The following is a 27,797-nucleotide window of genomic DNA, read 5'->3' as shown; positions in this document are numbered from 1 at the left end:
CTTTTGGGTCAACATGATTTATAATCTGACTTTGTTCATGCTATATTTCTGCTTAAGCAGTTTCCCCTTCTGACTTCTATTACAGCTGTGACTGTTAGAACCAACAGTTGTGTCCCACATTTAGGTACTAAGAATTGCATTTGGCAGAATAGCTGTCACCAGGATGTTTATTGGTTGCATAATATAGTACAGGGTACTTACCTTTAAAATTAAATTGTCTATGGGTTGTTGTAGGTTTTTTGGGCTGTATGGCCATGTTCTAGAAGCATTCTCTCCTGACATTTCGCCTGCATCTGTGGCAGGCATCCTCAGAGGTTGTGAGGTCACAACCTCTGAGGATGCCTGCCACAGATTCAGGCGAAATGTCAGGAGAGAATGCTACTAGAACATGGCCACACAGCCCAAAAAACCTACAACAACCCAGTAATTCCAGCCATGAAAGCCTTCGACAATACATTAAGTTGTCTATAATTTTTTGGTCTATAAACAAAATTTGCTATTCAGTAGATTTTCCCAAGAAAGAGGAGAAAGTAGATGTATCTATTTTCTGAGGCAAATAAATTAGAATCTCTTGCAACTGTAAACAGAAAAGTAACTGGTTTACCTCTATATGTTGTAGTCATAAACCTGCCTATAGAGATATTAAGCACATGGTGTCGTTAAAAAAAGGTACAGCCTCTCATCTGGAGCTATGGGTTTGCTATGCTAAGGGCTTATAAATAAGTAATAAACAGAGCATGGAAGAGGCAGCCAGGAAATGTGAAAGCAGCGGGAGTTACACATATGGGTTCATCCCAATCCAAATAAAAATTATATCTATTGCAAGAGAAGGTCTAGTCTTGGTGAGCATTCCCTTGGGTGGAAGACAGGGAACCCAAACCTTCAGGTTGAGTGTTTGCATACTACAGAACCATCCCTTCCCAACTCAGTTTGCAATCTTATACTCTGGGCTTGCAATCAGTAATATTTCCCCTGGGTAAAGTTGGGTTAGATCTTACTATATAGGTTTAGGGTGCTCAGGCCCCATATCTAAGCTCACCTATTAGGCCCAGAGTTCTTTTATTTATGTCAATAAAAAAAATGTAGCAAGGGTTACCAGACTACCAAAAGCTTTTCTGCATAATATAGTCACCTTGTGCATTTGTGCCTTCAAGTCACTTGTTGACTTATGGTGATCCCATTAATTTTATGGGGTTTTAAAGGCAAGGAATGCACAGTGGTGGTTTGCCAATTCCTCCCTCTGAAATAAAAGAACCTGTATTTGTTGTTAGTCCTGTGTGCTAACAACACACTGTCCAAGTGCTAACCAAGACTGACCCTGCTTAGCTTCCAGGAACTACTCTCATTAGGTATTTATGCTCTAGGTCAGTGGTTCTTAACCTGTGGGTCCCCAGATGTTTTGGCCTTCAACTTCCAGAAATCCTAACAGCTGGTAAACTGGCTGGGATTTCTTGGAGTTGTGGGCCAAAACACCAGGGGACCCACAGGTTGAGAACCACCGGTCTAGGTTATGTAGTTCTGTGTATATTATTCCTGTGCAGCTTTATGTTGGCCAGAGTACAAGTGTGCAAGTCTTTTTCTGAAAGCATTTTCTTTATTCTTTCACCCCTTAGATATTAATGAGTGTAGTATCAACAATGCAGGATGCCAGCATACATGCATAAATGCACCAGGGACTTATCAGTGCCACTGTAATGCTGGTCACAAATTACACTGGAACAAAAAGGACTGTGTTGGTAAGATTCAAAGCTCTATTTTTTTCCCTTTTTCATTTTGAGACTATGGTTTGATTAAAGGCCATTCATTTGTGGAAATTCTGACAGCATAATCCCATTGAACAGATCAGCTTATATTAACTTTCCCCCCTCACGATGACTGAAGACAGACAATATTTTAAAAGAGAACTGAAGGCAGTTTGAGAGAAGGTGCACTTCCCATAGTGTGCACATGTGTTTCTTACCAAATGCTTGTCAGAAGTATACAAATACCCCTCTTGACTTTACTATATTTTGTTATGATAGAACTTGCAACTGAAATTGATTAATTGTAGGAATTACATTCGATCAACATTGTGGAGGCACCACAATAAACACTTCACTTTTATGCTACAAACAAAATATTTCATACCTTTACAGTGTTGAGCATTTTGTGGACATAAAGTGGCAACAATGCCAATTAATTTCTAGGTTGTGACACAGAAAATGTGGAAAATCAGAAAGGGGGAATACTTCTCCGAGACACTGATTCTCACTTTGACATCTGGCTAACCAGGTTTTGAAACAATACAAATGTCGTAGTGCCTGATTACCAGAGGCAAACTGGAATTAAGTCAACTTAGCATGAACTACAGCTATTCATCTTTCAGATGTACTCAGTTCTCTAAAAAAGCTATTTTGTGTCTCCAGCCTGCAGTTGCTAATTGGCCATTATGGCTACTGTCAAAGCCAATGGGAAGAAAAAAAAAACAGGAGATACTTTCGGGTCTTTGATGCTTTCTCTCCTATGCTTTTTAATCTGGACTCTTTTTACTTTTGTGGTTGTCTGCATAAAAAAATACTTCATGGTTTACAGAAAAAAGAAATGAAATATGGCATTTGTGCTTTTCCTCTGCATATTATTAATAATAAGGGTGCAGACTGATAATTGGTTGTGTAACAATGTGTGGGCTCATGTTTATATTATAGAACTGTGCCGGCAATTAGTTTTCTTCTTCTGTGAGTGTCTGTGTTTTGCCCAATAGAAAGGTCCTTGCCTGATGTCATTTTACCCAAAGTATCTCTGCACTGCAGTAAGAACAGTGGAAGTGATAGGTGCTTTTTAATTTGTTCCTCCGAGGTCCATTTCATCTCTGGTAAGTCATGTAGAACAAAGTGGATGTGTTACATTATTCATCCTAAATGGAGGATACAAAAATGCAACTTTTGGAAAGTCTTAAAAGCAACAGCCATTCAATTCAATTCAAATGTGTTTATATACACATTCAGTCGTATTTATGCCCTTCACAAATTTGTGTCAGCTCTTCTTTGTAAACATTCTTTGGCAGGAGCCCGTGAAATTAAGTGCAGCCCTTCTTTATGCATAACCTGATTTATAAAATACTGAAAGTATACTGTGTTCATATAATGTTTATAAAGTGAAATGCCAGGTTAACTAACTAGAACACAGATGTTCAGTTGGCATGGTTGGATTTTGTAGATTTTTAAAAATACTGGCACGGCAATTATGATAAAAATGTTTTACTCTTACACTAGCAGTATGCCAACTAACAGAATTATTCAGGATTATGAATTGTCTCATAATGCAGCAGTGGCCTCTACTTGGAGGTAAGGCCATCATCAACATAAAACATATAGACATATTGGACATTTAACAAAATGAAGTGAAATTCTTGCAGAAATGTTGAGTCAGTTTGAGTGTCAGCCTTGTGCTATCAGTATGACTCTCAGGTGGCTGCCCATTGTGAACAGGGTAGGCCAACTGGCATAATATAGTTGAGAAAACCTTTGGAGCACTATATCTCCCACATTTTCCTGTGCTCTGCTAAATGGTTCTCCAATGTGTTAGGACAACAGAGAGGGAGAACCTCCACCCTCCGAAAGCTACCAGAAGTTCATGAGGAGTAAGGAGCCAATTGGGATGAAGCATAGACATAACTGAGACTATTATTATTAGTACATACAATATTTGGAAGGATACATGTAATTATTACTTCCTCCTTAATAGTCACATAAATTATTAGAACTACTCCTGGGTCATTTGTAATACCAAAAAAGTTTTTCACTGCCACCATCTAATGAGAGACTTTAATACTTTTTAAAGCAATGGGTTCCAGAGTTAATAACGGAAAAACATCAATGTCCAAATTGCTAGTGAAGCCAACGTCAACTAATCGCCTCATGTAAGCAGTCAAGGTTACAGTATTTGTGACCTTGAGGCACTAGACATGAGAGTGTTTTAAATATTATATTTCACCAATGCTTTAGCGTGTGTTTCTGTTTTATTGTATAGCTTTATGATCTGTCTCTTAGGCCTGGATGGTTCCTACACTTTAAAATGCGGTAGCCCTTCTCCACTTAAGAAGAAAAAACAGAATTCAAACGAGTCTGCTATTTTAGGTAATTATCTGATAAATAAGTTTCCTTGTTGGTTTAAAAGGTGGGAGGGGGATGCCATTTAGCTGTCAGCAAGTTAAATCTTGTTCAGGGAATGTACTATCTGTCAGAAGTTATAGTTCTGCACAAAATGCTTATCTTTGTTTTTTATTTGTTGATTTTGTGTGTTGTAGCAGGCACCATCTTAGAGGAGGCGTTCTTCCTTTGGTGAGAAAAAGGAGGAATACCTCTTCTAACTACCTCATCACACTAGAGAATGAATCCACTTTAAATCCAGTTTCTGAAGAGTCCACTGTAAGAATTCTGGGGTTTGTAGTTTAGTGAGGTGGTTAAAAACTCCTCACTAAACTACAAACCCCAGAATTCTGCAGGAGGCAACATCCAGATTTAAAGTTGATTCATTCTCTAGTGTGATGAAGTTATAAGAAAGCAAGTCTGTTGCTTGCAGATTGTGTAAGTAGTTTAAACAGTTATTTTTAAAAAGCATCCTTTGCTCCACAATTGGAGACACTTTGTAATTGATCTGAGAATACCGCTTCTTAAACTGTGGGTCCTGGCTCCAAATGGCATTCCCTTGGACAATGTTAAGTTCTTGAAAAATCTTGTAACAGTAAAAGGTTTTTGAATGCCATGTAAATATTACACAAATCTGTTAGCAACAACATGCAGTGTTTACAATGGACTCTGCGGAAAATGCTGCAGTTGTACTTTATAAAAAGAAAAATCAGTCTGTTTAGCCATCCTTGAAAATGCTGATTTCTCAGTAAATATTTTATTTTTATACCTATTTTATATACCTGTATAACCAGGATCACATAAAAATGTCTTGGGCGGAAAGGGGTCACAGGTGGAAAAATGTTCAGAAGCTCTAATCCAGTGGTTCTCAACCTGTGGGTCCCCAGGTGTTTTGGCCTACAACTCCCAGAAATCCCAGTCAGTTTACCAGCTGTGGGAGTTGAAGGCCAAAACATCTGGGGACCCACAGGCTGAGAACCATTGCCTAATCTAATAGATCAAACAGCACATTTCTTTTGTTGTTGTTATGTTCTTTAAACTCATTCAAAGGGCTTTCATTAGGTAGTTTTTGGACACCTGAGCTGGAGGAGTCTTGTGTAAATTCCTAGAGTCCACAACATAGGGGGTTCATTTGCTGGCAGCTCTTATTAAATGTTCTCAGGGCTGAAGGGTTGGGGTAGAATTAGTGAAGTGTCTTTTTAAAGCGCTCTATACTTCGTTACTCTCTGTGTAAGTCAGTTGTATCTAGAATAGAATGAATTATGGCATGCATTTTACCGGTTTCTCACCTGCTCCAGGCACAGTTTCCTATGACTTCAGTGTATCACATCAATTATTTTTTTACTTTATCTTGCTGCCTAACTTTGCTTTCACTTGTGTTATCTTATAGTCATTGTCTGAGCAAAGCAGAATGCCATTTTAATTTTATTCATTTGCTTAAATGTTGATAACATCTAATTTAAAAGTCATCAGTGGCCCCTTCTACACTGCCCTATATCCCAGGGTCAGATCCCAGATTATCTGTTTTGAACTGGATTATATGTGTCTCCACTGCCAAATAATTGGAGACAATCAGATAACCTGGGATCAGATCCTTTGATATAGGGCAGTGTAGAAGGGGCCTGAGTTACCCACTTGCTTTTAAGGCAAAATGCTCCTTTTTCATTTTAAAATAACTGTTTCACTATTTCTTTCTAAAGATCTTTCTACCATCAGGACAAGTGTAACCTTTAAATTTAATGAAGGAAAATGTAACCTGAAAAAACATAAGATGTTTCAAGAAGCTGTGCAACACATAATTCCAGGTATGAAAATACATGTAATTAAAACAGGTTAATAGTGTAGATCACAACGTCCTACAATGGTGACATCTGCAGATTTGTAAATTAAAAGCTTTGGTACTGTTATATCTTGATCATATATAATAGACACATGGCTAGTCTAAACAAAATTATTCTGCTCTGATATCATCCTTTCATTTGACCGAAGAGCTACTAGCAAGTTCTGTCTCTTTTTCTTGTATTTCTGGATTCTCACATACTGTCATACACTGTGATGAACAGCGAACATCCATTTAGAAACAACACATGTGGATAGCATGAGGTGTTTGGCATGCTAAGATGCACTGTGGATAATGGTGATGTTTGTAGATGTACCTGGAGAAGCTCATGATTATTTTTATAAATTAGGCTCTCCACTTACATGTGGTTTTTGTAGGAACCCCACAAAAATGGGAAAAATACAAATATACTTTTTAAAAACCCCTGGTGGCACAGTAGATTAAACCACTGAACTGGCTGACCGAAAGGTTGGTGGTTCGAATCCAGGGAATGGGGTGAGCTCCTGCTGTTAGGCACAGCTTCTACCAACTTAGTAGTTCGAAAACATGCAAATTTGAGTACATCAATAGGTACCGCTTCTGCGGGAAGGTAAGGACTCTCCATGCGGTCATGCTGACCACATGACCTTGGAGGTGTCTACGGACAATGCTGGCTCTTGGCTTAGAAATGGAGATGAGTACCACCCCGCAGAATCAGACATAACTAGACTTAATGTCAGGGGAAACCTTTACCTTTACCTTTACCTCAAACCTGAGAGGACATTTCTCCAGGGATCTCTTGGTTCCCATGTGCAACTCTGCAGCCAGTGTCCACCAGATGTTGATCATAGATAGTAATTCTGGAGGACAATAGAGATTCTAAAAGGAACCGCTTTAATCAAATCCACAAGAGTTAAACCTGCAAATATGGAGGTCCAGTTGTAATTGAATACTAAAAGCATTTCAGCTAACCCACCTTCATTAAGGAATGATACAGAGGAGCCAGAGGAGCAAGGTTACACAGTTTAGCGTAAGTAGGTGCTTGGTTATATAGAAGTAAAGTTTGCAGAAAAAAAGAGACAGGAACCTTTTCAACTTTGTCAGAACTTTGTCATAATTCCTGCTTGTTCATCAGATTCCTAAGATGGGAGGTTTATATATCATATGATGTGGGAGTTTCTGACAATATTTGCTACATTGAGAAGCTTTTTTGGAATTGCCCTAGTTCTGTGATTTCTCCAGTCCAGAGGTGGAGAGGAAGGTCTTTCCTGCTTTGTTCCTCTAGAGCAGAGGTTCTCAACCTGTGGGTCCCCAGATGTTTTGGTCTTCAACTCCCAGAAATCCTAACAGCTGTTAAACTGACTGCGATTTCTGGGAGTTATAGGCCAAAACACCTGGGGGCTCACAGATTGAGAACCTCTGAGACACAGAACTTTGACTCGGGTGCAGATGAAGCGCTACAGAACTTTTCTTAAGTCTGGTTCCCAAGCAGGGAGTTTAGATGCACCCTGCATGACCAGAAATCAGGGTGCAGCTGGCAGCTCTTCCAGAAATCAATTGCACTTTTAAAACTTGGTTCCAAAACTTCTAATTATCCATTAAGAGTTACAGTGTAAGCCACTATAAAAACCAAACAAACATCTAGAGCTACATAGCTTACTCCTTTTCTAGAGCAAAGGGTTTCATGTGGGGCCCTTTAGTGTAACTATCCAGGCAACATCTTGAATGTTTCTTAGTTTGCTTGGATGCATCAGATCATCTCAGCCCCTATTTGGGGAGCCATTGAAAAGTTTGCCATATCCGCATTCGTTTTTGCCAACTTTACCCACAAATGCTGTCTGTCAATTAAATCAAAAGCTGAGGTAAAATCCACAAATGCAGTATATAGGCATCCCTTTGGTTTCTTCAGACTGTTTTGGATTAAGTGTGAAAGCACAAAGCAAAGTTTGCCAGATAGTTAGTTGCTTATGAAACTACCTCAATGGGTAGTTGTTTTAGTGACAAAGGATTGATTAATTTGTCAATTTTATTTTCTGTGAGTTTTTTCATTTTTTCAGACTTGTTCCATCCTGCTTCTGTATGGGTTTGCAATTCATCCCCATTCTACCCACCTCAAACAAAACAAAAAGTGCAATTCAAATAAGAATTCATGAGGATTTTTGTACACTTTTATCCTAATATATACATTTTTATTTTATTTACTTTCCCTAAATATGCACATTTTTCAAAGAGTTTTTATTTTTGCATTCCTGTAGACGTTTTCATGTGTCTACATAATTTAATTTTATATACTCAGTTCTTGTGGGTTTTTTCGGGCTATATGGCCATGTTCTAGAAGCATTTCTCCTGACGTTTCGCCTGCATCTATGACAAGCATCCTCAGAGGTATGGTCTGCTGGAGCTGGGAAAAAAAGGGGTTTATATATCTGTGGAATGACCAGGGTGAGACAAAGGGCTTTTGTAAGTTGGGCTAGGTGTGAATCTTTCAACTGACCAATTTTATATAATTTTCTTTGTTAATGTGGAGAACTTGTTTCATAGAATCCAGGGACCTGCGAATCACAAAGGCAGTTTCTTTCCAGTTCACTTATTGACTCGAGAAGTATGAACTTGATAAGTTGGTTTCAAAATGTGAACTGACAGGACTTTCCCACCATCCCATAACATATCTGCATAAATAGGACCACATGGATACATGCATATGCACATTCATGGCACAAACTAAATGTGATTATGTAGTCTCAGACTTGTAACCATGTAGCAAAATGATTGAGGTTCTGGCAGCCCACAGAGAGCTGGACCTTTGAGCATATAGATCAGGCCTATTTCACCATCAATCCTCCAGATATGTTGGACTTCATTTCCCATAATCCCCAGATGGCACACCCAATGGTTAGTTTGGTTAAGAATCATGGGAATCATAATCTTACAGATTTGGAGAGCAAAAGCTGGGGAAGATCTGGTTTATCGTAGTAGACTCTCATGGGTAAAAAAGGAATGGGCCTGGAAGCAATTTGAAATAAAATAATTTTAGCAGTGCGAAGCCCCCACCCAGCACTTTTTGAATTTTGCCTTGTGCACTCTTGGCTGAAGTCCTTCCTTGGAACGTTTATGAAGCTATAATTGAAACTATGCCCACATACCAGATTGTGCCAGGGCAATTACTTGTAGTTGTTAGCATCTGGAGTTAATCATACAGCTCCGAAAGCATTTTCTCAGAAACATTTATCAGGCTTTAACAACTGCCCAACAACATAGATGGCCAAGTTCTTGTTTCTTTTCATTTTGTTCACACAGAGAAACATACTTCAATAATAGAGAACTTCCACTATGTAAACCTGACATGCAGTTCTGGCAAGAAAGCTTTTGGAGATCATGGCAGATTGAAGGCAGCAAGAGAAATGTTTATATCTGCAGACTTTGAGCTTGAAACAAACCAAAAGGAGGTGACAGGTTGGTTGGAAATGAACCCAGAATGCAAATGAAAAGTTTTGCTTTTTTGCTGCAGTTTGATTGATATTGAACTTTTCTATCTTTCACTTTCATCTTCATGCAAAACAAGCAAAGAAAAGTATCTCCTGTTTTGAAACTTTCATATCCCTTTCTCCAAAAATCAGAAAATATCTGTGGCTAGATGTTTGAGTTCTCTATTAATAACCTTTGGGTGTTCTTGAAAACTAACTCAGAACCATACCTATTTATTGTCATAGTTAATATAGTGTGTATTCTTAATTACTGCACTGACTACTACTCTTTCGAACCCAGTAGTATTATATGCTAGTGCTTTCTGCTCCTGATCACCACCACCTATACCTTTCTAGAGATATGCAACTTGAGCTGTGTGCGTAAAAGGTCTGAGAAGAGACTCCGTAAAGCGATCAGAACCTTGCGGAAGGTAATCAACAAAGAGCAATTCCACATTCGCCTTTCTGGTGTGGATCATGATGTGGTCAGAAAATCTCCCAGGGTCCTTGATACACAGGAGCTCTGTGGCCTTGGTCAAAGGCACATGGAAAACAGATGTGGTAGGTGCAATCACTATCTTATGCATTGATTTGATGCATTTGTAACCTGCATACAGAGAATCAGTAATGCTTGTTCTCTTTATCAACCCTTCCATTGTTTCAAAAGCAAGGTTTGTCATTTGTGCTTTATATGCAATCGTACTTTCATCGTCATTTCTGTTTTCCATAACACTTAGTGTACAAGAGTTTATCTCATTTATCTCTATATAATGGAGCAAATGCAAATATAGAGTATTTAGAAGCAGGTCCTTGAACAAATTGTGTGTCAAGCATTATAATATTGTTCAGTTGTGAACAATATTGTGATGCTTGACATACAATTTGAATCATGTTTTGCTTAACCTTTGATGTATTTGTGTTTTATTGCTCATTATTTAATTTTAATTGCTTATATCTTTATTATTATGTATTTTCTTAGCTTTATACCTTTGTGAGCTCCTCTGAGCCCCTCTGGGGAGTGGTAGCGGGATGCAAATAAAGATTATTATTATTAGTATTAGTATCAAAGTCTATAGAGAGAACTAGCAGGATTAAGAAATTGAAAACTTCATAGATTCTTTGAAAGGTGGGGAGGTCTCAATTTTTCTAACAATTTTGTCTGACAGTTTCAGAAACACATTGTAATTCTTAAGTTTCAATCAGCATACTGACAGGGCAGATTCATGTTTTCTATGCATACAGCATGTATATAATCTGACTCAGTTTAGGTTCCATACTAACATTGACCAATTCAGCAAAGTGGAGCCACAGTAAATACTAGATTTGTGTACTCTTCCCCTCCTATACTGTGTCCAAAGAGAGGAGTTTGGATGCTTTTGCTTCATTATCTTGTCATCTAGCGCCACGGTGGTACAATGGGTTAAGCCCTTTTGCTAGCTGAACCGTTGACCTGTAGGTCGGCGATTTGAATCTGTGAGATAGATTCTGTGACAGACAGGTGAGCTCCTGTCTGTCAGCTCCAGCTTCCAATGTGGGGACATGAGAGAAGCCTCCCACAGGATGGTAACACATCCAGGGCAAAGTCTCTGCAGGCGGCCAATTCTCTTACACCAGAAGCGACTTGCAGTTTCTCAAGTTGCTTCTAACACAAAGAAAAATAAAATAAAATCTTGTCATCTGAATTGACAAACTGGGTTTAATGAACTGACACCTGAGTTAACTATGGCATGTTCAAAACTATCCAGCTTAGGTGTTTTTGACAAATCTCCATAAAATGAGGAAGATTGGCACTTGCTCATAATAACACAGTGATAATTGCTTTCTAATTTTATCCTCCCTTTCTGCTTTCCTGATGTATTTAGACAACAGTTCCTATCAGCCTTCACCTCCATGGCTAAAGTTGTTGTCAAAAATATCTGAGAAAGCACTTCATTGGGGATATTTCGTTGTAGTGTTTACAAGGTTATCTACCATGCATGTCCCATCAGGCTAAGACCTTCCCAGATTTTAAATTCACAATATACTTGATGCTGTTGTTTTAGGCTTTATCTTTGTTTTAGAAAATATTATATTATTTGGCACATTGCAAGGAGTATTTTATATCGTATGTGCTTTAACTTGTGTACATTTAAAAATAAGTAGGTATGTATTTAAAATGTGTCTTTGAACAAATAAATGTGCCCGCCACTATAATTGCATTATAAGTAGTTTGAAGTGAACCTCTAACAAACAGAGGAACATTATCTTGCTCTGTGGGCCTGATCTTATTTTCTTAAAAGACAAAAAAAGTAAACACAGAGAGCTCTTTGTCTTCAGTGTTTGTTCAAAATTGTTCTTTTTTAGCTGATTCCCAACATCTTCACAACTTTCTTCCCTTTCTAATGGAAAGATCTTGAAAGAGGTGCCAGGAGGAAAATAAATTTTCCAAACCAAAGATAAATAGCTGTCTGTTCTTCCAACCTGCTGCTTCCAGGGTAATAGACTTAAGTCCTTAGTCCTAATGCGTATAATTTCCCCATACGAGTGCAGCCTGCGAACCAGTAGAACAGAAAACCAAAAAACAATATAGAGAGGTTCCTTAGGAACAAGCCTCTATCTGGGGTTTGCGTGTATTTGTGTTTCTAATGCAGCCAGGGCATGGCTCTTCAGGGAATACTTAGTTGTGGATCACAACCTCTTTTATGGGGTTCACCTTCTTAAGTCATTGAGACACTATAGTGTTTGCCCATAGCATCAAAAACTCAAAGGCTAAACAAGTTGAATAGAAGGAAAGACCCTTTAAATGTCTTTATAACTCCTAATCCTGGCTCCCCGTGGGTGTTTCACTCCCCCTATTCTTCCTTTGCATCAGAAAAGCTTTCACTCCCTGACCTGTGAGTTAAGAGAAGGATTTTAATGGTCACTGAAGACAGACAATGATGCTGCTTATAGGATGAAGTCTGTTGAAGGTGATTGGTTCTTGACTTCATTTGAAGGAAAACAAACAGTTGAAAAAGAATCTAAAAAGCAAGTGAAGAAAACTTGTGGGATTCTTTATGTTGTGTTGCAATTTCAAAGTCTTGGAGCTTGATTTGAAAACAGGCACTTGATTGTACCCTGATACACACTTGTGTTTTATGTGGCCAGACTAGTAAACTTGGTAATGTCATTTTTACCCAAATGTTTGTGCTGAAAAATTTGAGCCCTAACCCTTTTATTTAGAGCTTCCTCCACAAAGAAAGGTCAGTGCTCTTGCTCTTGCTTTCATGACATTTTACAGTGAACACACACACACAATCTTTCTCTTTTACTCACCATATTTGTGGTGGAATGTAAATAACACGTAGTTCATGTTTTTACCAATCCACACACTGTCTTGGTAGAGAAAAGATGCCACGCAGATGTTCAGTAAAGAGAAATGTGTTTACTCTTTGTTATGCAAAGCAACATATATACAGTCGTGTGAACAGTTGCATTGACTCACACAATGTTCCTTGAGAGAGATTCAAATGTTCCTTGGGTGTCCATGTGAAAGATCTCCTTCCATCAGCCCAGAAGCAGATCATATACTAACTTGTCTTGGCAAGCTTCTGCCTAAACATGTAACTGTTGCCAAAACTCCCAGGCTCGGCTAGCCTCTCGGGCATGGCCCAATCAATCAGCTTCGTGCTTTGTATTTTTCAGTTAACACACTCACCAACTGATTTTTACGTGCTCCAACAATATTGCCTATAGGATACTGTTACACAAGCAAAAAACATTTTTCCAATGTTTCTGAATAGATGAGGAACATTTTGGCTTGTCTATATATTGAAGATAGGAACTCTTTAATAGAAAGTAGGAGGACAATGGTGTACTCTACAGACTTGGAAGGAGCTATAGAGATCATCCCTTGGTAGGATGTGAAAGAACATGATTTCACATACAATAACCTGGAATATTCAATATGATAAATGAGGACAAATACTACTTTGAATAAAAGCCATAAGAGTTTAGAGTTCATTTCCAATTCCATTTGATGGCTACAAAGATTTGTGCATTGTTTACATCTGTATCACTGAAGAAAGGTTCACCAGTATCTCCAGTATCTTTTGGCATGCATTAAATAAATAGTTTTCTGTCCTTTGGAGAAGTTTTGAGTTCTTTCCTTTAACAGAATCTGAGTTCAGGGCATATATCCTATAAATCCTGCTTATACCTTAGGGCCCAGCCAGACAGGACCTTTATTGCAGTATCTACTATTAGTTTTGGACTTCAGCTCCCACAATTCCTAACAGCATCAGGCCCTTTCCTTTTCCTTCTCAGCCACTTAAGCTGTTAGGAACTGAGGCTGTTAGGAATTGTAGGAGTTGAAGTCCAAAACACCTAGAGGGTCAAACTTTGCCCTTGCCTGGCCTATACTATTCTTCATGTATTGAAGTATGTTCAAAGAAAACAATGTTACTTGCTTTAACGGGATAATATATCATTCATTATGAAGTAGAAGCCACATCATGCAGATTGGAGGCTTCGACTATAAAATATTCACTCACAACATAGAACATGTCCACTAACACAGTGTGACTGACTGTTTTGTCTCCTGTTACTAGCTAGCTGCAGTGTTGGAACATATTATCATGGAGAACAGGAAGGCTGCATTTTATGTCCTAATGGAACTTATCAAGAAAATGAAGGTCAAATATCTTGCGAACCTTGTCCAAATCCTCACAATCCAGGAAACCAGAAAATAGCTGGAGCTCGCAATATTTCTGAATGTGGAGGTGAGGATGTTGCAACCTACAGAGGAACAGAAAAGAGGAATTGATGTTGCCTCTACCTCCTTCATACATTCTGAAAGTATCTATTAGCACAGACGTCAAAAAACTTGGCAATGCCAGAGGTTAAGTAGACAATAACATCCTTCCATGTTGCTTTACTGTGTTTGCTTTAATCTAGATTGTCTCTAATGCCTGCATTTGCAGGCTTACTGTAGTTGTGAGGAAAGATGTATTCTTCTTAGTGTTGTCTTGATCAAGCATATGTGGTAAAATAATGGGGGTTTTTTTGCAGAGTAATTCTGTGGAACTTTGCACAGATGCAAAGTTCACCTGGAAGCAAAATAATAATTCTTACAGAGTTGTTCTTGTGTCTCATTGAATTTAGTGTTGCATTTTAGAACAAAATGGAAGTAAAGGAAAACTAAGGCAGGTATGATGTAGAGAGGCAGTGTGATGTAGTGACTTGAATATTGGACTACAACTCTGAAAACTAGGATTTGGATCCTTGCTCCATCATAGAAAACTGTTGGAGGTTGTGAATGTAAATAAACAGAAGCTTTACCACAGTTTCTGAACCAAAATATATCCTGAAGTATAATTATGTGTCACTCAGATATGTGTAACGAGTAACAGTAACTTTACTTCAGTTCAAAAGGTCAAACAGAACAACAATATATACAGCAGTCTCTCTTAATTCTTACAGAGAACAGAGAAAATAAACAGTCCTTTTAAACAGTCCTTAAAATATGCTTCATGCCTTAGGAATGATCAGTTGGCAGCCATTTCCTTCCTGGCTGTTTCCAGTCAGCACTCTCCTCACTCTCCAAGGTGAAAGTGGCAGTTAAAACTGTTTGTGTCAGCAGCAAGTCAGAGACAGTAGCCAATCAGAATTCTGGCTCCTGCCATGCTCAACCAATCAGCGGCCAACACATGCCTTTCCACTCAACCCATTACATCATGGTGCCTTTTTACAAATCCCCACAAAAACCACTAGGTGACCTTGGTCAAGTCACATTCTCTCAGATGAAGGCGAAAACAGCCACCCCTCTGAATAAATGTAACCAAGAAAACTCTCAGATAACCCAGTTCAAAGCAGATATTGTGGGATTTCCTGCCTTGATATTCAGGGATATAGGACTGTGTGGAAGTGCCCTTCGAAAGAAAAACTGTTTTGAGAGGAAGACATGGAAGCCATGTTCACTGACAGCACAAATTACAAGTGATATGGTGCATTGATTATGGCTGCTAGTGTTTATAGGAAGTGTAAAAATGCATATCCACTAGATTATTTTAATTAAATTGCCCTTTATCAAAGAATAATTGCTCTCGGTCACATATAGAATAATGCAAAAGTCCTTCATGATTACTGCTATAGGAGACACTTACACCATTATGCCCTATGGACTCATTATTTATTTACATGCTTTATTTACATTTTTGCTTTTGTTGCAATAAGCCCATAGAAGTCCATACTATTTCTTTATTCATAAGCCAAGGTGGAGCTCCCTATAAAACTCAGTTCATTAGCTGTAAACAAAATTCCTCATCCCTGATCATGACCAGTTAATGCCTTATTTGCTACAAACTTAAATAACCTGAAATGAAGCCAAGGCCAGTTGAACCCCTCTCACAAAAACAGCCATTCAGTGTGGTGATTTATTGGCGCAATAAACCAAAGCTAACAGTTTTAGCAGATCTTTAAAAGGACACAACTTCACAGTATACTCAAAACAGCTGCGGCAGTAATCCTGTGTCTTGCAGAGCAGTTTAATCACTTGGCCTATTGTTGCAATCAGCTTGCTGCAAATTTGGAAGAGAGAAATGTAAAGAATAAAGAATCGCAGGGAATAAATATATGTATATAATTCAGTCCCAGTAGGCTATCTCTGCCTGTTGTAAAACAAAGATACCAAAGCGATTCAGAAACAGAGGAGAAGATATTAAAAACTGAGTGACAGGTATCGAGTTGGACTATTTCTACATTTAAAACATGGTCTGCATTTCATTTTGCATGTATGTGTTGTACGCAAAGCAGTCTGCACCCTTGAAAAGGATGTATAATAAAAGAAGGTGGGAATACTTTAGGTTGTCTTGTATAAAATAGTGAAGAGTAGAGACATCATACTGGCAATGAAGATCCGCATAGTTAAAGCAATGGTATTCCCCATAGTCGCCTACAGATAAGAAAGACTGAGTGAAGGAAGACAGATGCTTTTGAACTGTGGTGTTGGAGGAATGTTCTGAGAGTGCCTTGGACTGCGAGAAGATCCAACCAGTCCATACACTTCAGGAAATAAAGCCCGACTTCTCATTGGAGGGAAGGATAGTAGAGGCAAAGATGAAGTACTTTGGCCACATCACAAGAAGAAAGGAAAGCTTAGAGAAGACAGTGATGCTGGGGAAAATGGAAGGAAAAAGGAAGAGGGGCCGACCAAGGGCAAGATGGATGGATGGCATCCTTGAAGTTACTGGATGTCGTGACAGCCGACAGGGAGCTCTGACATGGGCTGGTACATGAGGTCACAAAGAGTTGGAAACAACTGAACGAATGAACAACGACAACAACAACAACAACGAGCTAGGGGTTACACTTAATGACCCATGACTCTTTGATTCTGTTATTATAAGGGGAGAAATAAAGGAAGTTGCATGCATATGCCATTTGTTTAATATGGGACTTGAGTGGGGTTGCAATACAAGGCTGGCTGAAGTAAATATAGCATGACCAACCACAATTCTTTGCTACGCTAACACAACCTTTAAGGTGTTTAGTAATCAATCCGCTTTATTGGAGACATTATGCTGAATTACAGAAGTGTTTTTTGGAGATATAATTATTCCAGTGCCGCTCTTTTCCCATTTTAACTTTGCACACAGAACAACTAAGCACATAGAGATGCCCATTACTATTTTCCTGATTGAACAGGGAAAACAAGCTGGATGGAAATATTGGGAGGAACATATAAGATCAATGATAATATTTGGAGGACATATACCCTCTGGTTGTGAAGTGGGTTAAATCACTTCACCAGGCAAAGCTGCTGCTGAACTTCCTGACTGAAAAGTTGACAGTTCAAATCCGGGGAGCGGGGTGACCTCCTGCTGTTTGGTCCAGCTTCTGCCAACCTAGCAGTTCAAAAACATGCAAATGTGCGTAGCTCAATAGGTACCACTTCTATGGGAAGGTAACAGCGTCCAATGCAGTCGTGCTGACCACATGATCTTGGAGGTGTCTATGGACAACGCTGGCTCTTCATCTTAGAAATGGAGATGAGCACCCCCCCCCCTCCGAGTCGGACACAACTAGATTTAATGTCAAAGGGAAACCTTTACCTTTACTTATACCTTGTAACTTGGATTTTGTAGTGACAAAGCATAATTTATACTGATGTATGTTTCCCTCCTCCCTCAGGGCTGTGCTCACCAGGGGAATATTCCTCAGATGGATTTAAGCCTTGTCTTCCATGTCCTTTTGGAGCATATCAGCCAGACGCAGGTCGCACATCTTGTTTCATTTGTGGTGGAGGCTTGATGACAAAACGTACCAGTGCAACCTTGTTTCAGGATTGTGAAACTAAAGGTAAGAGCCAAGTGATCGTAAGAACCCACCAGAAGCACATGCGGTCATCTTTATTTCTTTTGACAGCGGAGCACCTTTTAGCAGTAACAGAGTTATTTCTCTCTCAAAATGGCTGCAGTCAAGGATCCAGGTCCATTCATGGAGACAGGATTCAGATGTCATTGTGCACATGATTGTATTGAGGACTGTCATACGAGGTTAAAAGTTCTTGTTGGGCAAGCAATGGTTGGAACGAGTATATTCAAGTCAGTCAAACCCACAGGGCTGCTTCATCTAAGAGATTTATGATGTGGAGGTCATATTTTCTATTAGACATTTCTTGTGTGGGCATTACTTCCTAAGGAGAAGATGCACACATGAATGTACATGTATCTACCATATATACCCAAATATAAGCCGAGGCATCTAATTTTACCACAGAAAACTGGGAATAAGCCAAGGGTGGAAATGCAGCAGCTACTGGTAAATTTCAAAATAAAAACAGATACCAATAAAATTACATTAACTGAGGCATCAGTAAGCTCAATGTTCTTGAATATTCACATAACATTGTAACATTGTAATTTAAGATAAGATTGTCCAACTCTGATTAAACCATTATTCTAACCTTCTTCAATGTGAATATGCTATGTATCCTTCCAATAATAATAATAGAGTAAAATAATAAAAAATAATAATAGCATAAAATAATAAATGTAACAATAATAGAGTAAAATAATAAATGTAATGAAAATAATAATGATGGAGTAAAATAATGTAAATATAATAAAAATAATAGAGTAAAATAATACATGTAATAATAATAATAATAATAACAGAGTAAAATAATAAATAATTTTGACTCAAATATAAGCCAAGGGGGTTTTTTTCAGCCTAAAAAGGGGGCTGTAAAATTCAGCTTATACTCGCATATAGACGGTACTTTACTGCATAAACATGAGCTGAAAATTCATTCTGTGTAGTAGATAAACGTTGTGAATATATCACACAACAGAACTACTGTGTGCATTCAGTGATTATATATAATAATGAAGCTATGGGTATGTTTAATTTTCTGTGCAGCTAATAAGCTGCTGATGAATTCACACCTTTAGTGAAAAGCTACAGTAAATGATGTCCTAAAATGCCAAAACTATCCTCCTATGCACTCACTTGCTTCTCCTCTTCTACAGTGCAGTGTTCACCTGGTCACTTCTATAACACTACTACACATCGATGTATCCGCTGTCTAGTTGGCACATATCAACCTGAGTTTGGACAGAATTACTGCATTTCTTGTCCTGGAAACACAACTACTGATTATGATGGATCAACAAATATAACACACTGCAAAGGTAAGTAATGTTTGCATAAAAGAAAGTGACAGTATCAGCTAGAAAAGTATCAAAATGGAAGGCACATGGGCTTTAAAATTTCTGAATTGAACGTCATTTGGCCTTTTTGTATTACCACCATGCAATGTCTTTTCTTAACATTTTGTAGCACGGCATGCTTTCTTGTGTTTCTCCTTCAGGCTGTTTTGGTGACCCTTTTTATAGATAATGTTACACAAGAAAGTTCCCCAGTGACACTGCTTGTCCTAGGAGAGAGCGGCACTGACGTGGGGAAATGACACGTGTCAGCATCTGTTTCTGCCACATGAAACAGGCAAATCTTATGAGTTTGGCATAAGATGGTGTGATGAAGGGTTACTTGTCATGCTGCATATGATAATACAAGAATGTGCAATTGTATGATTATCTTTTTACATGTCTCATTCAGTTAATTATTTTTCCAATATATATTTTGAGAAACAGGCAGAATAAAGCATGATATTATTGCAACTGGGAGATTCTTGATTCAAAGGAGTTGTTGAACACACAGTTTCAAAAGAAACTTTTGCTCTTGCTGTTATTCACGCTGCTTTAGCTGAAATGGCACACACACGGTGCAAATGGCTTTAATAGTACTTCACTGAGTCCTGTGCTTTTCTTTAAGTGGTTTCCAATTGATGTCTTGCATTCTCTTTCTGTCAAACTGTATGAGTGTTCCTGCAGTGAAGATAGATACTATTTGTCTTTGTTCTTCAAACAGGTCAGGTCAACAACAACCTATAATCTATATAAAAGGAATGGGCTTGTGATCAAAAGTCCTGATTTTTTTTTTTAAAAAAAATATTTTTTCTTTTTAGAAGCCAAACTGTGCTTGTCTCAGTCACTTGGCAACCGGTCCAGTGTTTCTTGGATAGATCCTGCTGGGTTGGACTTCCACTATCAGTTGCTGCTATGTTTTGTTGTCCTCTGGACACTGCTTTAAATATTTTCCAGCTAATTTGACAGAACGATCTTTCATTATTAATTTTATGAATATTTTAAGTCACCATTTGTTTTCATAGTTTTCATAGCCAGAAATGTATTCTTATATGTGGATTTTATTTCTTCAGTTTGAATCATCTCTCCCAACCATATATTCTTAATGGTTTGGGGAAGAAGGCATGTGTATATTTCAAAGTGCTGGCTTTGGCTTATAAAGCCCTAAACGGCCCCTGCCCAGTTTACCTGTCTGAACGCATCTCCTTTTATGAACCACTGTGAACACTAAGATCTTCTGGGGAAGCCCTGCTCATGGTCCCACCACCATCACAGATGTGTTTGGCAGGAACGAGAGAGGGGGGCCTTCTCAGTGATTGCCCCTCGGCTATGGAACTCCCTTCCTGGCAAGATTAGATTTGCCCCTCCCTCCTGTCCTTTAGAAAGATGGTAAAAACCTAGCTGTGGAACCAAGCTGTACAATAAGGCAATAATAGAGTCAGCATGGTGTTTTGAAATGGTTTTAAACAACTGATTCAAAGTAGATGTAACTTGTTTTGAGTTTTTTTGTTGTTGCTTGTTCACTCAGTCACTTCCGACCCTTTGTGACCTGCCCATGCCAGAGCTCCCTGTCAGCTGGCATCACCCCCAGCTCCTTCAAGGTTAAGCCAGTCACTTCAAGGATGCCATCCATCCATCTTGCCCTTGGTTGGCCCCTCTTCCTTTTTCCTTCCATTTTCCCCAGCATCATTGTCTTCTCTAGGCTTTCCTGTCTTCCCATTATGTGGCCAAAGTACTTCATCATTTTTAGTGTTTGTGTAAATTTATAGTTATTTTATGTTCCAGCATGGAATGCTTGCCGTATGTATGCTGTGCTCGGCCCTGAGTCCCCTTTGGGGTGAGAAGGACAGAATATGAATATTTTAAATAATAAATAATTAATGAATATTTCCCTGATGGAGCCAAGGCTGTTGGGCCTAATAGTGTTGGTTCATTTTGGTGGTCCTGCCTAGTTCTTTCCCTTCTCCTCCATGGATAACATCTACTCTTTCTTCCAGACAGGCACTGCGGTGGTGAGCTTGGAGATTTTACTGGATACATTGAATCTCCAAACTATCCAGGAAATTACCCTGCAAACACTGAGTGTACTTGGACTATAAATCCACCACCCAAACGCCGTATTCTGATTGTAGTTCCTGAAATATTTTTGCCTATAGAAGATGAATGTGGAGACTATCTAGTGATGAGAAAGAGTTGTAAGTTGAAATAAAAATGTGTACTTGGATTTCTGTATGGTGTTTGTGTGTGTGTGTTCTCTCTCTCTCTCTCTCTCTCTTTCTCACCATCTCCCTCCCTTCCACATTGGTCTGCTTTACAGTCTTTATGAATCCAACTCTAAAACAAGAGTCAAGATCCACATTGAAGAGCCATGTCGCTTGCATAAGAATGGTATCAAATGCCTTCTAGGGGTTGAGGAGGGGGCGTTTCAACATATTAGGTTCAAGAAAGGAAGTTCTTTGAAAGGCAACTTTGAGTCATTCTCTGTTGGAAAAAAAGTCTTACAGTTTCACATACATTTTTCAATTCTAATCCGTCTAATAACGCCGTGAAGTATGGTCAATATGATTTGAATTCGTGTGCAAATGGACAGAGAATGAGAGAGATTTGGCTTGTTAAAAACCACCTTGTGAGTTTCTGACAGAGGCAAGCATTGTACTTCCTAATTCATAATCTCTACTCTTAGCCACTATATTATACTGTGTGAGAAAAATGGGTATTAAGAACCTGCTACAGCTGTATACCTAAGAAGCCTGCTTTACTGAGCAAAGAAATATGTACAAACCCTTTCATAGAATCATAGAATCTTAAAGTTGGAAGAGACCTCATGGGCCATCCAGTCCAACCCCCTGCCAAGAAGCAGGAAAATCGCATTCAAAGCACCCCCAACAGATAGCTACCCAACCTCTGTTTAATCAGAGATTATTCTGTGGCAGTCTAGTATTGAGATTTTTTTCTTTGGCAGTGAGCTGTCTTTTCTTGCAATAAGCTGATTTACTCACCTTGCAGCACAATAAGCTGGGACCTTTTGGGGAGTCTCTTGAGCAAGGAGGTGTCTTATGCCTCAACGTGTCTAATGCAAAGAACTGAAGCCTTCCTTTTTCACATGGGTGGGTCTTTTTAAAGCCAAGAGCACACAACTCCAAAGTGGCAACTTTTAATAGTAATGTGTTTGAATTATCTGAAATGTATCAAGTTTTTTTTTGCAGTTGAACACCAGAAAAATCACGGACAAATGACAGGATGTAGGTAGAATTGTCCTGCTATTCATTGCTTAAGTGTTGAGATATGGTCTGTTATTATTTTTTCTTTCTGAGACATGACTCCAAAATATATTTTTTTTGTTTCACTCTTTTGGAGCCTGTTGTTATGGAGGATTGGAACATAACATATTCGTTATCTAGAAAGAGAGTCTTAAAATATTTTCAAATAACCTAGATTCAGTAGCAGAACATGTGGTGACTAAGGTAAATAGGAAATAAATAATCTATAGGTAATAATAATAATAATAATAATAATAATAATAATTTGTTTTAGTAGTTGGGTAGCAAGAAGAGATTTTCGAAAAACCAGAATCTCTATAACTTTTTTGAGAAAAATGGTTTCACAATCTTTTGAAAATCATATCTTTTTGTAAAAGTATGTTCTTCCAGAAAAGAGACAAAAACTTGTTTGAGTAAAATCTTTTCTTCAGTGGTATATAACCACATGTACTTATGCAATGCAATTTGGTTTTCATTTGTTAGACTGATAACCTGGTTGTCTCTGATCTACTATGAATGGAGAGAATGCCAGTGCACAGAATTTAGCAGTTCTTCAGAAGTGTTCTTTTCAGTGCCTCAAAAGTCTACTCTCCCATAAAACATCTTGCTTCTATATCACACTCTCAAGAGATAAAAGTAAACTAGACTTGGTTGAAAGTAACATATTTGGTTTACTCACAACCTTCATGTATTCAGCATACAGGCACATAACTTGTCAATCCACTTACAGATAGATTTGAAGTGGTTTCTCTGTGCAGATAACGGCGTCAACAGCAACATGAGTTTGCTCTTAACAGTCCAAAGTCTAATAGCATCTCTGTGTTCTAGACTGGAGTCTAAGATCTGAGCAGTCCCAGGTCTGATCATGTGGTCTGCAACCCCTCCCACAACTTCAAGAAAATATAGTCTAAAGGCACAGCTGCATACCAAAACATACATATACAATACAGTAAGAAAACAGATTCATATACAAAACAAATTATTAAGTTGCTATTTCCAACAAGAGATCTTTGAAGGAAGGAATGTTATGGTATTGGTAGGTCTTTAGCAGGAAAAAAGAAGCATTTTGATATTCACAAGGAAAACTATAAGTTAATACTTGTCTTTTGTACATTTGTACAGCTTCCTCCAATTCTGTGACCACATATGAAACCTGCCAGACCTATGAACGCCCCATAGCTTTTACCTCTCGATCTAAAAAACTGTGGATCCAGTTCAAATCAAATGAAGGAAACAGTGCCAAAGGGTTCCAGGTCCCTTACGTAACGTATGATGGTAAGAAGGCGAAACTGAAATATGGACATTTCATACTTCATACTGTTTTTTGTGATTTAGATTTTGACAGTCCACATTTTAAAGACTTAAACTGGGGGAAATTTTCAATGAAGAATAATGAAGATGTGTTATCTTTAAACATAATTTGTTAGTGCACCTGAAAAGAGTATTTCATATCTCCAAGGCATACTTCCAATCATGTGCTTTGTATTTTATTCCTATTCTAGGCCATTCAATGCTAATCAAGGTGGCCCATACAACATTCACACTTGCCTCCAACAGGCAAGAGTTCTTTCTCCCACCCTGGACATTCCACAGATATATAAACCCCATTTTCCTAGTTTCCAACAGACCTCACAACCTCTGAGGATGCCTGTCATAGATGCAGGCAAAACATCGGGAGAGAATGCTTCTGGAACATGGCCATATCGTCCAGAAAACTCACAACAACCCAAGACTGTGTATATTATCAGAAAAGCTATTTAGGGGATTGTGGTGCCATGGATGTCTGTTTTTAGTCATGCCATCTCCAGTCTCATTGCATTTTACCTGCCAGAATATAATTTTACATAAATGGGCATATGTGAGTACTTTTTAGTTTCAATACTGTTGAGGTTTTTTGTTTTGCTTGTTTATGCTTGATTTGTATCTTCTGACATAGGGCAAAACTGTTATTTTTCTATCCCAGGAAATGTCCTTTCTCACCATTTATAAATAGCCTCACACTTCAAAGTTGAATTTGGGACTAATCAGTGTTTCATGCAAAGGCCCTAAAAAAACCTCTTGGCCGCTTTGTCTCCCTCTTGTGATCTCTTTGGCAGTTTCCCCATCTAAACAGGAACTGTCCTGGGTTAGGAACCAGGAGCAGACAAGTCTGGTTGGGGCATGATGGACTCCAAATGCTTGAAATCTGTATGGCTTGAAGGGCTAAATTTTGGCTTTGCTGTAGTCAGTGGCAGCTTTCTGATCTCTTTGCTGGAGACAGGATTCCTTCCAAATTTGAGGGGCTGGATTTAGTCTCATTTCCTTCATGGAAACACAGATCCATGGAAACACACATTTTGTACAAAAATAGCAGATGTTTTTAAACAAAGACTTTGTTTATTATACAAATAAATCAAAGAGGGGAGGTAAGAGTGTTTGGGGTTATTTTTAACGTTATGAGTGGATATTTCTAGAAAAATAAATGTTTCAAGAATGCCACAAAGCCAGAGTTTATAGAATTCTCTAAGGCTATTTATGATTTATGATGTGGACCTATTAAGACTTCGGTATGGAAAATTTTTGTCCCTCAATCTTGATAGCATACTTTTTTTCTTGAATGACTTTCAGACTATATAAAAACCACTATTTTGGAAATTAAGCTGTACACTTCATTATATATTAATTTGCAGTAGGCCCTTGGTATCCACTGGGGTTTTGTTCCAAGATCCCCGTGGATACCAAAATACATGGAAGCTCAAGTTCCAGTACATACAATGATATAGTAAAATGTGTCAAGAATTGCAGTTTGGGGTGGGGGTTAAAAACATTTTCAAGTTGTGGATGACTGAATCCATGAATGTCGACCAGTCGATATGGAGGACTGACTCTATATACATAATTGTGGACATATACACCCGTGAATCTTTCTTATTCATTTTGAAAATATGTGTTCTTTTGAAATAACTAAAGGTGGTCATGATTTTCTCTTTCTAAACAGAGGATTATCAGGAACTAATAGAAGATATAGTCCGAGATGGTAGGCTGTATGCATCAGAAAATCATCAAGAGATCCTTAAGGTAAAATTATATATCCATATAGTTGAAAGAAATTTGTCAGTTGCTTGTACAATAAATAGTGGTATTTTCTACTGCCTGTTGGATTGAACAGTTCGTTCTTCTGATAGAAATGGAGATAAACCTGGGAATAGTGAGCAAGCAGATAGGTATTTATTTCTTTGAGTTCTATATTTTGGCAGAAAAGATGACATAAACATTTAAAACAGAAAGTAAAAAGTATGATTAAGGCATAAAGACAGGTATATTTCCCAAAAGAGAGACAACACTTTGCTAATCACCATTGCTTTTTCTGGCACACTGAAAGCAATCCTGAGTGGTTAGTAATGCTGACTTAAGGAGTGTTGGTTGATAATGGAAGCAAAAAACCCAAGAGGTGTTTTTGAAAAATGAAATAACAGACATTAAATTGTGCATTAATGTCCCTTTTAACTTGAGACAGTAACCCCCTATTGTCTAGGGATAATTCTGGCTCTGTATCAGATACAGTGATGGCATAACGAAGGGCTCAGATGCTTCCTGCTTGTGAATTGGTGGACCCCATGGTAAGAACACACTGCTTTGCAAGTGTAACTGTCTCCCCTTCCACTTTCTGGAAGCAGGACGCTCATGACTGCAGTGATGTAGTATGGGTCACCTGTGATAGCATTCTACCAGGTTTGGAAAATTCCAGTGGTATGATAACCATTTTTGCCCCCCTCCACCTCTGTGTGCCATGTCAGTCCAGATATGTTGCGTGTACGGAGTGCCTCATAAACTGCTAAAACATGCAGTTGCATATTTCTTGTGGGCAATGTTTTTCCACCCTTAGATTATACAAATATCCCAGTTTAGGATGTGACCTGGTTCTTAGTTCTTCCTTCTCCATATCCAACAGGAGCTACATTAAATATTGTCTATAGAAACTATAAAATAACATGATGACGATTCGAATTGGACCTGGAATACGACCTGGACTGTGTGGTTTTAATTGATGTTTTAATGTTATGTTTTAATTGGTTTGGATTTTAATGCATTTGTTTATTTATCGATAGGTATATGTATATGTGACATTAAATTGTCACCTTTGTGAGGCCACCCTGAGTCCCCTTCGGGGTGAGAAGGGCAGGGTACAAGTGTGGTAAACAATAAATAAATACATTTTGGACTATTGCTTTCTCAGACTGTGTAATGTGACAATTAAAACCAATTATCCTTTCTATTTCAGGATAAGAAACTGATAAAGGCACTATTTGACGTCTTGGCACATCCACAAAACTACTTCAAGTACACAGCACAGGAATCCAGGGAAATGTTTCCAAGATCTTTCATTCGGCTATTGCGCTCTAAAGTATCCAGATTCCTACGGCCTTACAAATAATAGACACTATATTTTAAAAAAACATTCAGATTTTAACTGTACAGAAGTTGTTTATGATAGGAGAGTTTTCCAGAAGCTGACCAGTTAATTGTATACAGTGTGTACATTTTTTAATTAAAATATAATTATTTCATTGTCAGCCTTTCATTTCTGTCATTGGATCATCTACTGGATTGATGTCCATTGCAGAAAAATTGGAAAGTTGAATTCCCTGACTGAATATGACAAGGACAATGTATGTGTTGCACCGCTTAAACCAAACAAACTAATTACTATTGAAAGGATCAGTCTTGATCATCATACAAGTTTTTCTGTTCCTTTTTGGCCCGGTCAGTGAGTCTGTATTAATGAGTCTGTATTCAGCAATGATCGCATCCACAGCAAAATTGTCTTACAAGTCCAGGAGCGACAACAGCTGGAGAAAAATAGCCTTTTGAAATTGGGTTGCAGCAGCGTCTGCAGTAAACAATGCAATAAAGGTTGGGAAAGAATGGGATTCTATTGTAACAATGTATATTAAAGATGAAGTACTTTGGCCACATCATAAGAAGAAAGGAAAGCTTAGAGAAGACAATGATGCTGGGGAAAATGGAAAGAAAAAGGAAGAGGGGCCAACCAAGGGCAAGATGGATGGATGGTATCCTTGAAGTGACTGGATTGACTCTGAAGGAGCTGGGGGTGGCGATGGCCGACAGGGAGCTCTGGCATGAGCTGGTCCATGAGGTCAGGGAGAGTCGGAAGCGACTGAACGAATAAACAACAACATATTAAAAATGAAGTAAAAAGCACCTTATGGGGCTGCAGTTGTGCAGCAGGTTAAATTGCTAAGCTGCAGAACTTGCTGACCAGAAGGTTGGAGGTTCAAATCTGCAGGACAAGTTGAGCTCCTGTTCTTATGCCCAGCTTCTGCCAACCTAGCAGTTTGAAAACATGCAAATGTGAGTAGATCAATAGGTACAACTTTGGTGGGAAGGTAATGGATGGGATAACGTTGATACATTTGGGAGTATTTTGGCACCCTTCATCTGTATTAGGCCCATATGGGCCT

The 27,797-nt window shown here is 38.5% G+C and overlaps 1 protein-coding gene across 2 annotated transcripts in view; it reads left to right on the top strand.

The window, feature by feature from the left end:
• The window catches only part of SCUBE2 (signal peptide, CUB domain and EGF like domain containing 2), a 61,163-nt gene extending 33,918 nt beyond the window's left edge, over positions 1-27,245 (top strand). Inside the window, exons 11-23 of one of the 2 annotated variants that reach the window (XM_060767148.2) lie at positions 1,614-1,736; positions 2,741-2,851; positions 4,029-4,115; positions 5,828-5,932; positions 9,244-9,399; positions 9,768-9,971; positions 13,979-14,149; positions 17,559-17,726; positions 18,899-19,060; positions 21,073-21,270; positions 23,458-23,610; positions 25,313-25,392; positions 26,597-27,245. In XM_060767148.2, the coding sequence (XP_060623131.2) occupies positions 1,614-1,736; positions 2,741-2,851; positions 4,029-4,115; positions 5,828-5,932; positions 9,244-9,399; positions 9,768-9,971; positions 13,979-14,149; positions 17,559-17,726; positions 18,899-19,060; positions 21,073-21,270; positions 23,458-23,610; positions 25,313-25,392; positions 26,597-26,749 (1,871 nt within the window). In that variant the 3' untranslated portion in view covers positions 26,750-27,245. The remainder of the gene's footprint in view (positions 1-1,613; positions 1,737-2,740; positions 2,852-4,028; positions 4,116-5,827; positions 5,933-9,243; positions 9,400-9,767; positions 9,972-13,978; positions 14,150-17,558; positions 17,727-18,898; positions 19,061-21,072; positions 21,271-23,457; positions 23,611-25,312; positions 25,393-26,596) is intronic. The other variant, XM_060767161.2, reaches the window with a different exon arrangement.
• The last annotated feature ends 552 nt before the right edge of the window (positions 27,246-27,797 follow it).

Source organism: Anolis sagrei, chromosome 1, assembly GCF_037176765.1.
Source record: "Anolis sagrei isolate rAnoSag1 chromosome 1, rAnoSag1.mat, whole genome shotgun sequence".
NCBI classification, from domain to species: Eukaryota; Metazoa; Chordata; class Lepidosauria; order Squamata; family Dactyloidae; genus Anolis; species Anolis sagrei.
Note: the sequence above shows the minus strand (reverse complement) of the source record. Positions and strands in the feature narration are given on the sequence as shown.